The sequence below is a fragment of the Lithobates pipiens genome, unplaced genomic scaffold (assembly GCF_037356315.1).
Source record: "Lithobates pipiens isolate NorthernLeopardFrog02 unplaced genomic scaffold, aLitPip1_a1.2 Scaffold_19, whole genome shotgun sequence".
Classification (NCBI taxonomy): Eukaryota; Metazoa; Chordata; class Amphibia; order Anura; family Ranidae; genus Lithobates; species Lithobates pipiens.
Genome location: NW_027507764.1, coordinates 421572328 through 421586183, shown reverse-complemented (window position 1 = coordinate 421586183; position 13856 = coordinate 421572328). Strand labels below are relative to the sequence as shown.

Sequence of the window (13856 nt, the reverse complement as noted above, 5' to 3'; positions counted from 1 at the left end):
ATTCAGACCCCCTTAAATTTTTCACTCTTTGTTTTATATTGCATCCATTTGCCAAAATCATTTTAAGTTCATTTTTTCCCTCATTAATGTACACACAGCACCCCATATTGACAGAATAACACAGAATTGTTGACATTTTTTGCAGATTTATTAAAGAAAAACTGAAATATCACATGGTCCTAAGTATTCAGACCCTTTGCTGTTACACTCATATATTTAACTCAGGTGCTGTCCATTTCTTCTGATCATCCTTGAGCTGGTTCTACACCTTCATTTGAATCCAGCTGTGTTTGATTATACTGATTGGACTTGATTAGGAAAGCCACACAGCTGTCTATAGAAGACCTTACAGCACACAGTGCATGTCAGAGCAAATGCGAATCATGAGGTCAAAGGAACTGCCTAAAGAGCTCAGAGACAGAATTGTGGCAAAGCACAGATCTGGCCAAGGTTACAAAAAAAATCTGCTGCAATTAAGGTTCCTAAGAGCACAGAGGCCTCCATAATCCTTAAATGGAAGACGCTTGGGAGGACCAGAACCCTTCCGAAAGCTGGCCATCTGGCCAAACTGAGCTATCGGGGGAGAAGAGCCTTGGTGAGAGAGGTAAAGAAGAACCCAAAGATCGCTGTGGCTGAACTCTCTAGAGATGCAGTCGGGAGATGGGAGAAAGTTGTAGAAAGTCAACCATCACTGCAGCCCTCCACCAGTCGGGGCCTTATGGCAGAGTGGCTCAACAGAAGCCTCTCCTCAGTGCAAGACACATGAAAGCCGCATGCAGTTTGCAGAAAAAAAACACCTGAAGGACTCCAAGATGCTGAGAAATCAGATTCTCTGGTCTGATGTGACCAAGATAGAACTTTTTGGCCTTAATTCTAAGCTGTATGTGGTCACCTGTCCATTACAGTCCCAACAGTGAAGCATGGTGGTGGCAGCATCATGCTGTGGGGGTGTTTTTCAGCTGCAGGGACAGGACAACTGGTTGCAATCAAGGGAAAGATGAATGAGGCCAAGTACAGGGTTAACCTGGACGAAAACCTTCTCCAGGACCTCAGACTGGGCTGAAGGTTTACCTTCCAACAAACCAATCACCCAAAGCACACAGCTCAAATAACAAAGGAGTGGCTTCATAACAACTCCGTGGCTGTTCTTGAATGGCCCAGCCAGAGCTCAGACTTAAACCCAATTGAGCATCTCTGGAGAGATCTAAAAATGCCTGTCCGCCAATGTTTAACATCCAACCTGACAAAACTGGAGAGGCTCTGCAAGGAGGAATGGCAGAGGATCCCCAAATCCAGGTGTGAAAAACTTGTTGCATCTTTCCCAAAAAGACTCATGGCTGTATTAGATCAACAGGGTGCTTCTACTAAATACTGAGCAAAGGGTCTGAATACTTAGGACCATGTGATATTTCAGTTTTTCTTTTTTTAATAAATCTGCAAAAATGTCAACAATTCTGTGTTTTTCTGTCATTATGGGGTGCTGTGTGTACATTAATGAGTTAAAAAATTTACTTAAATGATTTTAGCAAATGGCTGCAATATGACAAAGAGTGGAAAAATGTAAGGGGGTCTGAATACTTTCCGTCTTCACTGTATATTGTATTCAGCTTCCTTTCACTGTTTTGCTAATTGCACGTTGAAGGTTAATTTAGATAAACATAATATTTTACATTGTGATGCCAACAACTATACTCAGATTAGGAATAAACCACTTTTTTTTTTTTGATAAGTTTTGTGTTGAAAATGATGAAATGTAGATATTGTGATTGATTTACTAAAACTGGAGAGTATACAGTGCCTTGCGAAAGTATTCGGCCCCCTTGAACTTTTCAACCTTTTGCCACATTTCAGGCTTCAAACATAAAGATATAACATTTTAATTTTTTGTGAAGAATCACCAACAAGTGGGACACAATTATGAAGTGGAACGAAATCTATTGGATTTATGAAACTTTTTTAACTAATAAAAAAATTAAAAGTGGGGCGTGCAAAATTATTCGGCCCCCTTGCATTAATACTTTGTAGAGCCACCTTTTGCTGCGATTACAGCTGCAAGTCGCTTGGGGTATGTCTCCATCAGTTTTGCACATCGAGAGACTGAAATTCTTGGCCATTCTTCCTTGCAAAACAGCTCAGTTAGGTTGGATGAAGAGCGTTTGTGAACAGCAGTTTTCAGCTCTTTCCACAGATTCTCGTTTGGATTCAGGTCTGGACTTTGACTTGGCCATTCTAACACCTTGATACGTTTATTTGTGAACCATTCCTTTGTAGATTTTGCTGTATGTTTGGGATCATTGTCTTGTTGGAAGATAAATCTCCGTCCCAGTTTCAGGTCTTTTGCAGACTCCAACATCCAGAATGGTCCTGTATTTGGCTGCATCCATCTTCCCCTCAATTTTAACCATCTTCCCTGTCCCTGCTGAAGAAAAGCAGGCCCAAACCATGATGCTGCCACCACCATGTTTGACAGTGGGGATGGTGTGTTGAGGGTGATGAGCTGTGTTGCTTTTACGCCAAACATATAGTTTTGCATTGTGGGCAAAAAGTTCGATTTTGGTTTCATCTGACCAGAGCACTTTCTTCCACATGTTTGGTGTGTCTCCCAGGTGGCTTGTGGAAAACTTTAGACAAGACTTTTTATGGATATCTTTGAGAAATGGCTTTCTTCTTGCCACTCTTCCATAAAGGCCAGATTTGTGCAGTGTACGACTGATTGTTGTCCTATGGACAGACTCTCCCACCTCAGCTGTAGTTCTCTGCAGTTCATCCAGAGTGATCATGGGCCTCTTGGCTACATCTCTGATCAGTCTTCTCCTTGTCTGAGTTGAAAGTTTAGAGGGACGGCCAGGTCTTGGTAGATTTGCAGTGGTCTGATACTCCTTCCATTTCAAAATGATCGATTGTACAGTGCTCCTTGGGATGTTTAAAGCTTGGGAAATCTTTTTGTATCCAAATCTGGCTTTAAACTTCTCCACAACAGTATTACGGACCTGCCTGGTGTGTTCCTTGGTCTTCATGATGCTTTCTGCGCTTTCAACAGAACCCTGAGACTATCACAGAGCAGGTGCATTTATACAGAGACTTGATTACACACAGGTGGATTCTATTTATCACCATCAGTCATTTAGGACAACATTGGATCATTCAGAGATCCTCGCTGAACTTCTGGAGTGTGTTTGCTGCACTGAAAGTAAAGGGGCCAAATAATTTTGCACGCACCACTTTTCAGTTTTTTATTTGCTAAAAAAGTTTAAAATATCCACTAGATTTCGTTCCACTTCACAATTGTGTCCCACTTGTTGGTGATTCTTCACAAAAAATTAAAATTTTATATCTTTATGTTTGAAGCCTGAAATGTGGCAAAAGGTTGAAAAGTTCAAGGGGGCCGAATACTTTCGCAAGGCACTGTATAATCTGGTGCATCTCTGCATAGAAACCAATCAGCTTCCAGGTTTTTTTGTTAGCTGATCGGCTACCATGCACAGCTGCACCAGATTTTGCACTCTCCAGTTATAGTAATGTCCCGTACACACGATCTGAAAATCGCACGAAAAACTTTCAAATCGATCGTACAATAATCTGATCGTGAGTACATCGCTTTCGAGAGCTGATGACGACAGTTCATCCGATGTTACTTGATCAGATGAGCACGGAAATTTTCCTTGTACGATACCAGATTGTATGATTTTTGTTTTAGTCAGTACAGTTGTCGTCCTAAAATACAATACAAATACACCACAACACATGACATCACTTCAGAATTTTTTTTCTGTCGTGCGAGAATTTTTGTGACTTTAGCAACCTATTCAATTTCTACTTGCGACTAGTAAGCAAAAAAGTCGGACGATCTGCCATCTGATTTTCGGATCCTGTGTATGGGGCATTAGTCTCCCCCAATGTCTGTTTAACCCCTGCTGACTGTATAACATACATATACGGCGCCAAAATGGCACTGCTGGGCAGGATCGCATACCTAGCACATGATCCTGCACGTCCGGATAGGGGCACACATGGACGCAACCGGCGGCCCGCTCCCGCTGTAGTTATACACAGCAGATCTGTGGGTACTTTGGACTCAAATGTCTGCTGGCACCCACTGATCCTTCGGTACTGAGGGATAATGGAGATCACTGTTCTGTCAGTAGGGGAGGCATGGATCCTGTGTTCCTGCAAAGCAGGGAAATGGATCCATGCCTTTCCCTAGCAAAATCACTAGCTAGGCACACGGTTAAGCCTTTGATCACCCCTGATGTTAACCCCTTCCCAGCCAGTGTCATTAGTACAGTGACAGTGCATATATTTAGCACTGATATAGCAGGGCGGCAATATCACAGTCCTGCTATAAGTCGCTGATCGCTGACATTACTAGTAAATAAAGAAATAAAAATATCTCATAGTTTGTAGATGCTCTAACTTTTGTGAAAACCAAATCAGTGTACGCTTATTGGGATTTTTCTACCAAAATATGTAGCAGAATACATATTGGCCTAAATTGAGGAAGACATTTTATATATATATATATATATATATATATACATAGATATAATTATAATATAATATTTTGTATTTTTTTTTCATATGGCCTGGACATGAAGGGGCAACTTTTACCTTGCACCACCTGATCTTCACCTGTATTCACTCCCCCTATATTTAGGACTTCTAACAAACCTCTCCCCTTCTCTAGACTTTCCTTCTACATGCAGTTGGTACTTTTCAACTCTTGAAATACACCCCTAAACTCCACTCTTTTCACACCTATATGATCTTGAAATGAATTGCCAAATTAACAGGTATTGTATTAATGCACACTGGTTTTAGAAAAAAGCAGATAAATTAAAACATTTAAAATCACATTAATCTGTTAAAGCTTTTATGATACTTTAGTAATTGTGTGTTTGATCTTTTGCACTGTTCTGGTTATTGAAGTGTGACATCACATGACATACCACTCATGTCCCTTATATGCTTATAGTATAGTTTTATATGCTAAATATTCCTCACAAACAGCACAGTCCCCTGACTTACTATTTAACTTATGACAAAGCCAGACGTCCTACCACTCGTTGTTATCATTTGTTTCATGTAAGTGGCAGTGAGGCATGGCAAATTAAAAATTACACGAGTTTCACATGCTGTGAAGGGCATCGTGCCCAGACCAATGACCCTCTCCAAATTCACTCTACAGTTATTACTCACTAAGGAAATTTATTGTCTCATAAGGCAACTAGCATGCAAGATTTAATTCCAAGATTGCTTATACTGTGGTTTTAAACAGATTTTATTACGCAAGATATACATTTCAGCCATTGCCAAACTGGAAACCAAAACAAAATTCAGAAACGGTATACCAGTAAGGTTTTTGTGGGACAGAAGGAACTAAAAAGCCTTCCACTAAAACACTGAAATACTGTATTTTCTACTTAACCTACATAGTATACATGTATACTATGTTGCCTATATTGGCCTTTTTCAACCAGGGTGCTTTAAGTTTCTTCAGGGGTGCCTTTCCAAAAAAAATGTATCAAAAATTGTTTATAAGGCAGCATTTGGACTAAACCTGCCTTTTAGTTTCACAAAGCCACGAGTTTTCATTATGCACCATTACGACTTTCTAGACACTGGCATCCTATGATGTCAGTTAATGAGGATGTCTGTTGCCTACACAGCATCCTTGTTTGACCCTCCTATACCCCCCTCCCTCAGCACTGGGGTCACATTAGCTGACTGATGAAGAGAAATTGAGGGAGAAGAGAAACATTGGAATACTAGTCAGTACCGGGTGTGCAAAAGTGTTTTTTCTTTCGAAGAATAAACCACCTCTAACGTTGGGTGTCCTATGTGTGGATGTGGCTGCATTGTGTAAAGCTATTAGAATAGTTTTTTTACGTATTATAATGGAGCGCCTTGAGACTGTCCATAATTTTATAGGGTGTGTTGACTGAAAAAAGGTTGAGAAACACTGGCTTATGCCGTGTACACACGATCAAATTGTCCGGCGTACTTAGTCTGGCAAACAATCTGGCGGATAGTCTGGCGGACTTTCTACCGAACGGACTTGGACACACACGGACGCACGGAAAGTCCGGCGATTGCTAGCGCGATGACGTACAGCACGTGCGACAGGACTAGAAAAAGGAAGTTCAACAGCCAGTAGCAAATAGCTTCCTTTTCGTACTTGCTTCTGAGCATGCGTCATTCTTAGTCCGCCGGACTAGCATTCTCACAAACGTATTGTCCGCTGAAACCAAAGTCCGGCGGAAAGATTGGGCTGCAAAACTACTTTCCAAGTCCGCCGGACTTTACGCTGAAAAAGTCAGCTGAAGCCCACACACGATCGGATTGTCCAGTGAAATGCGGGACTAAGTACGCCGGACAATTTGATCGTGTGTACGCGGCATTATATTTACCCATGATGCTTCCTGGAACTGGCCTAAACATTTCTAAAGCAACTGTTACCTAAAGTGTGCTTTGTCAATGCAGGGCAGAATAATAAAAGTTCACTTTAATTTCTGCACCCACATCTGCTTATACATACTTTCCGTTCAGTCTCCTTCTACTCCATTTACCAAGAGAAACAATGAGGTTGATTTACTAAAATTGGAGCAGTCAAAATCTGGTGCAGCTTTAGATTGAAACCAATTGGCTTCCAGGTTTTATTGTCAAAGCTTAAACAAGCTGAAGTTGAAAGCTGATTGGCTACCATGCACGGCTGCACCAGATTCTGAGTGCTCCAGTTTTAGTAAATCTCCCCCCCACCAATGTGTCATACCCAGTATAGCCTATGTCAGTGATGGCGAACCTTGGCACCCCAGATGTTTTGGAACTACATTTCCCATGATGCTCATGCACTCTGCAGTGTAGTTGAGCATCATGGGAAATGTAGTTCCAAAACATCTGGGGTGCCAAGGTTCGCCATCACTGGCCTATGTTCTAAATCAGTGGTTCTCCACTCCTGTCCTCAGGACCCACTAAGGCTCGATTCACATCTATGCAGCGTTTCTGCAGTGCCTTTTTGCGGTGCTTGCCGCGTTTTTGGACATGCGTTTTTACCGCCATTTAGCAGTTTGTTGTTTTTTTTTTTTTTGCTTTTTTTTTTTTTTACACTGTAGCTGGTTGCTAAGGAGAGGTGGAGGCCGCCACGTCCTTAGCAAACCGATGAGTCATCAGCTGTAAAAAAAAAATGGCAGCAAAAAAAAGAGAGAAAAAAAACGGCGTGGGGTCCCCCCCAGGTCCATTCCAGGCCCTTGGATCTAGTATGCATTCAGAGGGGACCCCACACCAAAAATAAAAAATAAAATGGCATGGGGTCCCCCCAAAATCCATACCAGACCCTCATCCGAGCATGCAGCCCCGCAGGTCAGGAAAGGGAAGGGATGAGCGAGCGTCCCCCCATGTTGAGGGTATGCGGCCTGGTATTCAGGAAGGGGGGGGGCGCTCACTCGTCCCCTCCCTTTCCTGACCTGGTAGGCTGCATGCTCGGATAAAGGTCTGGTATGGATTTTGGGGGGGCCCCATGGCATTAAAAAAAAAAAAAATTGGTGTGGGGTATCCCCTCCGAATCCATACTAGACCCAAGGGCTTGGCATGGAACGGGGGGACCCCACGCCATTTTTTTTCTCGTTTTTTTTTTTTTTTTTTTTACATACAGCGAGAAGTCAGCTGACAGCTGATGACTCATCGATTGCTAAGGACGCGGCAGCCGGCATCCCGGCCCTCTCCTTGGCAAATTGCGGTAAAACGCGGTAATTGTGTTTTGTATGCGGGTTCATTGAATTCTATTACATGCAAAAAGCTGCATTTTGCGGGAAAAAAAGTCCCTGACCCATTCATAAAATGCAGAGACACTAAATGCATTGATGTGAACATGTTCCATAGGAACCCATGTTTAAAAAAAAAATTCCCTGCATTTCTGCAAAATGCATCAAAAAACGCATTTGTGTGAATCGAGCCTAACAGACCGGGTTTGTAAGATAACTGAAATACATCATATGTGATACCATTTGCTGCTCAGTGATTGCAGTATTCTAGTCTGCATCTCCCCAAGGTAATACTTCAAATCTGGCCTGTTAGTCAGTCCTGGGGACAGTAGTTGAAAACCACTGATCTAAATGGAGACTGACTCAATGCTTAACATAGGTATTTGCAGGCCCAACCGCAGCACTGTTACCTAGGATTATTTTAACCACTTCCCGATCGGCGCACGCATGTATGTCGGCAGAATGGCACGGGCAGGCAAATGGGCGTACCTGTATGTCCCTTTAAATTTGCCGCCCTGCCATCGCTCGCGTGCCGGTCGGGACCCCCGTGAGTCCGGTTGCGGGTCCCGCGGGAATACCCGCAATCTTCTCACGGGGCGGCTGAACTAGGAGATGCCATTGTAAACAGCATCTCCCAGTTCTGCCTAGCAACAAGTGACATTGATCTCTGCTCCATGTCATTGGAGCAGAGATCAGTGTTCACTAAAAGAAAGCCCAGCCCCCAACAGTTAGTAACACGCCCCTAGGAACACTTAACCCCTACACTGCCACTCACTGGTTAACCCCTTCACTGCCAGTGTCATTTACACAGGAATCACTGCATTTGTATAGCAGTGATTGCTGTATAAATGACAATGGTCCCAAAAATGTGTCAAAAATGTCTGATGTGTCCACCATAATGTTGCAGTCACAATAGAAATCGCTGATTGCCGCCATTACTAGTAAAAAAAAATTATTAATAAAAATGCCATAAAACTATTCCCTATTTTGTAAACACTATAACTTTTGCGCAAACCAATCAATAATCGCTTATTGCGTTTTTTATTTTTTTTTACCAAAAATATGTAGAAGAATACGTATCGACCTAAACTGAGGGAAAAAATGTTTTTTTTTTATATATATTTTTGGGGGATATTTTTTATAACAAAAAGTAAAAAAATAATGCGTTTTTTTTTCAAAATTGTCGCTCTATTTTTGTTTATAGCGCAAAAAATAAAAACCGAAGGGGTGATCAAAAATCACCACAAGAAAGCTCTATTTGTGGGAAAAAAAGGACATCAATTTTGTTTGGGAGCCACATCGCACGACCGCGCAATTGTCAGTTAAAGCGACGTGCCGAATCGTAAAAAGTGGTCTGGTCTTAAGCCAGCAAAATGGTCCGGGAATAAAGTGGTTAAGCCAGGTCAGGTTCACTTTTACTGTCTTGTTTGTAGTGTGAGCCAGTGGCGGCTGGTGAAGTTTTAGGATGGGGGGCGCCAGACCCCGCCCTTCCTTTTTAACCCCTCCCACTTGGTGAAATGGTCGTGGTTTCAGCAGAATAGTGGGTGTGGCTCTAAGGTGGTGTGGTTAGTGTCTGAGATGAACGAGGGAAGGAGGGAGAGGGATGGAGGGACAGTGGGCCCAGATCCTACACAACAATAGAAATATGTGTATTCTAGAAAGTTTAACAATCAGCAGATAAAGATATTTCAAACACCTGGTGTTAGCACTTCAATCCTCCCCGCACCATGGTTGGTATGGTGTCAGGATAATTGAAGCGCATTATTTCTATTATAACATTGTAATATAAAATGAAATCATTCAACTCACCATAATGCAGAATCAGTGGGAGCCCTAAGCGTGTCACTAGCCACGTCGTCAGCCACCAGATGCCATCAGGTTTCCCCATTGGAGTCCGTCCTTACATCAGGTTCCCCCAGCGGAGTCCCTCCTTTCATGCAGCCTGTGTCCCACCAAATTGCAGCAGCATGTGTCCCCATCAAATTGCAGCAGCATTTGTCATCACCAAATTGCAGCAGAATTCAATTCCAGAGAATTCTAGAGAATTGGGATTTGCTCGGGGAGTATCGGATTCACCTACTTGAGTAAACCAATGTCTTCTATGATGTTGAGCTTTAGATCAGGATTGATGGGCTGTAACCTATAGTAACCCAGTTTCCTATGTTTTATTGATCCTGCCCTTATTGAACTTTATTTTAACATGTGTGTTTTCTTTCCGTAGTTTCCTGATATGTTCCCTTGGAGAGGCTCTTCTAATATATACTGAGAGGTCAGGGGTGTGAAGAAGATGTACATGATACAAGACCAGCCCATCGGATCTGTCCGTTTCTGTCATACCATATGTCTGTGCGAATTTCATCAATGCTAATCAACGAGTACCTGTAAATCAAGCAACGTACCAGAGCTTAAACATTTGCTGCCCACACAGGACCAGCAGCACAAAGGACCGCTACCATGTGCAGTTAACCACAGCAGCCAATCCGAAACTAAAAACAGTAAATGGAAACCTGATTGGGCACTCAACTTTCCTGAATTACTGAACTTTGCAAATCATCATTGCACTTTGTATTGCTTTATGAAACAATACTGTATGTGTTTTGCTTGGCAAATCTGCTATATTAGCTCAAACCAGCAAAATGCAACATGCACTTGTTTTAATGTAGCCTGTTTAGAGCTGTAATGGCATCAAAGTAGTAATTTATCATTGTAGACGGTTTTGCTCATTGTGATAATAACCTCTGAGAGTTGAGGGGGGGAAGTACTAATGACTGAATTACAGGTAGACAGGCTCACTGTAGTTTTTCTTTGAAGTATACCAGGGATTAAGTTAACCTTATCGGACGGGTACCTAGACTTAACAATGTGTGGGTGGCTGCAGCAGCAACTACAGATCATGGCAGACCCATAGATGAATTTTAATTGGCCCCTGCTGGCAACCTTTCCTGCTTTTATAGATCCTAACTTAAAGTATGTCTAAACCAACTACAGGCACTGCATCTGTCTGAATACAACATCTGGCCATCTTCTCTGCTTAGGGCAGATGGGAAAATCGAGAGGGTAATTGAGAAATCTTAATGTGTATGGTTAGCATAAGACCGCTAAACAAATTCCTCCCTTATGCACATGCTGCAAAGGGGGATCTGTGGCTAGCAACAACTAATATTCTGAAGTCTCATCTTGTATGTCCAAGGTCCCCTCTTCTTGATTGGAAATGTCACAAGGGGCGCAGGGGTTGTGTCAGAAGAAACAAACAATACTGGATTGGTGTTATCTTCATATGCAAACTGATTTTCTGTTTGTCTCAAGAGCCCCTTTAATGGGCCCCCCTTCCACTCGCAGGCCCCATAGCAGCCAGAAGGGCTGCTATGACTATTGTTACACCATTGGGTGGCGCTATCCAGTGCAGGTACTAGTTAACCAATGTTAACCAAACCCCAGACACATTATTTCATAATAGTTTGTGTAACTGCATGAAATAAATCCACATATATGATGGCAACCAAGCTAAGTGATTCCATCCAAATACAATGAGCAGACTGTGTATAACTGGGGTTACTCTGCAGGTATACCACTTCAGCCACGGAAGGATTCCCGACCAGGCCATTTTTTGCGATACGGCACTGCGTTACTTTAGCTGACAAGTGTGCGTTCCTGTACCCCAAAAAATGTATATCCTTTTTTTTTTTTTTCCCCCACAAATAGAGCTTACTTTTGGTGTGTTTGATCTACAAACTAAATTTTGAAAAAAATTGGGCGCTATTACATACAAAATAGGGGATAGATTTATGGCATTTTTATTATTATTTTTTTTACTAGTAATGGGAGTGATCTGCGATTTTTAGCGGGATTGCGACGGACAGATCGGACACCTAACTGACGTTTTTGACACTTTTTTGGGGAACCAGTGACATATTATATAGTGATCAGTGTTAAAAATATGCACTGACATTGTACTAATGACACTGGCAGGGAAGGGGTTAACATCAGGAGCGGTCAAGGGGTTCAGTATTTTCCCTGGGTGTGTTTACTAACCGTGTGGGGGATGGGCTGCCTTGGACAACGCACAGATCCGTCTTCCTGCATAACAAAAATACAGGATCTCTGTGTCATCTCCTGACAGAACCGTGATCTGCCTTGTTTACACAGGCAGATCCCCGTTCTGTCACTGCGGGGAACGTTCGTGGGCGGCTGCTGAACAGAGTCTGCTGGACCTGCTAATAGGCTCCCCCACTGGCCAATTGTTGTGAGCGCCCACAGAAAGCCATGTACGAACCCGAGGTACACCTATGGCGATTCACGGAGTCGAGCCAACCTGCCACAGTATAATATAACTGCGGTGGCTGGTCGACAAGCGGTTAATGTCTTGGTAGTAAATGATTTTAAGTGGAAGTCTAACTATATTTTTTCATTTTAGTTTTGGATACATTCAGGAAGGCGTATACCATGTGTCAGGTTTCTGTTGTAGACTTAGGGCTCCTTCACACAGACGTGTCCATGTATGCTCCGTCGATCCCAGCTGAGCAGGAAGATGACATGTCTGTCTCTGCACACTGTGCAGGGACGGACCTGTCAGAGCACTGCTCTCCCCTAGTGCAGATCAGATGAAGACGGACCGTAGAGTCTGTCGTCGCCAGATTCGATCCGCACATGGATGGAAAAGTAGTTTTTTTCCTCTGTCACACTTTTTCGGATCGGAGTGGGTTAGATGTCAGCGGACATGTCACCGCTGACGTCCATTGCTCCATAGAGGTCTATGGAGCATCCGTTCAGGTCCACCTAAAAAACGGACAGGTGGACCTGAACGGACAGTCCGCGTGAAAGAGGCCTTAACAGTTGGAACAGGAAGGAATGCTGTCTATGAGGTCACACATAGAAAGAACAAAAAAAACAGGGGGTTCTAACCCTTTTTTTTAACTGTACTAAAAAAAGTTCTTATTGCTACGTGTGCTAATTCCCTATCTGAGATGGCACCAGCCCACCTTAATAGTGGGTGGGCTGTTGCCATAATGTGCCAAGTGAGGCACACTTACCCCACATAGTTTCTCCTCCAGTGATGTCAGGTCTAGGCACTAGTTGCCACTTCTTCCCATGTTGCTGCTTTTGAGTCCTACAGCATTTCTCTTCACTGGGTGGCCACTGGTGATGTAATTCCTGCACAAGCACACAACATTTACATTGCCCCCCGCATTATTTTTGGCGTTTTACCAAGCCAGGACTGTTCACTGCATGGTGCAATATACGTAGAATCTACCAAATCTGATAGATTATAGGAATTTTGACAAAAATGTTTGCATGTCTCTTCTGCCTAAAAAATCCTAGCTATTTTGTGTTGTGGGACTTTCTGCTGTAAAGCCCCATACATACTATCCGTTTTTCTGCTGAGTTTTTCCTTCAGATTTACCAAACCATGTAGTGCAAGGGCCTGCCTGATTGCATACAAATTGAAATTCTTAAGGTTTGACCTCATATTATATGGTTTTGGTAAATCTGAAGGAAAAAAATCAGCAGAAAATCTGATAGTGTGTTTGGGGCTTTAGTTATTTTTCTAATATCTGTATATGTTAAACTGAGTCAACCCATACAGCCCTGGCCAAAAAATTGAGAATGACAGAAAAATAAATAATCTGCTGCTTCAGTGTTTGTAGATCTTTTTGTCAGATGTTACTACGGTATACTAAAGTATAAATACAAGCATTTCATAAGTGTCAAAGGCTTTTATTGACAATTACATTAATTTTAGGCAGTCACTCTTTGCAGTGTTGACCCTTCTTTTTTCAAGACCTCTACAACCCACCCTGGTATGCTGTCAATCAACTTCTGGGCCGCATCCTAACTGATGGTAGCCCATTCTTGCATAATCAATGCTTGAGTTTGTCAGAATTTGTGGGGTTTTTTGTTCACCCATTGGGAACGTGAGGATTGACCACAAGTTCCCAATAGGATTAAGGTCTGGGGAGTTTCCTGGTCATAGACCCAAAATTTCGATGTTTTTTTCCTCAAGCCACTTAAACTATTCATGGATGGTCGAGAGAAGTTGCTCTTGGAAGATGTTTTTGTAGTATTCTTTAATCATGGCTGTGTTCTTAGTTCTTCTTCAAA

At 42.5% G+C, this 13856-nt stretch overlaps 1 protein-coding gene across 1 annotated transcript in view; it reads left to right on the top strand.

Moving 5' to 3' along the window:
• SLC35D4 (solute carrier family 35 member D4) overlaps positions 1-13392 on the top strand; it is a 169891-nt gene extending 156499 nt beyond the window's left edge. The window contains exon 15 of the mRNA XM_077492571.1: positions 9979-13392. Coding sequence (XP_077348697.1) covers positions 9979-10039 — 61 coding nt within the window. The 3' untranslated portion in view covers positions 10040-13392. The remainder of the gene's footprint in view (positions 1-9978) is intronic.
• The last annotated feature ends 464 nt before the right edge of the window (positions 13393-13856 follow it).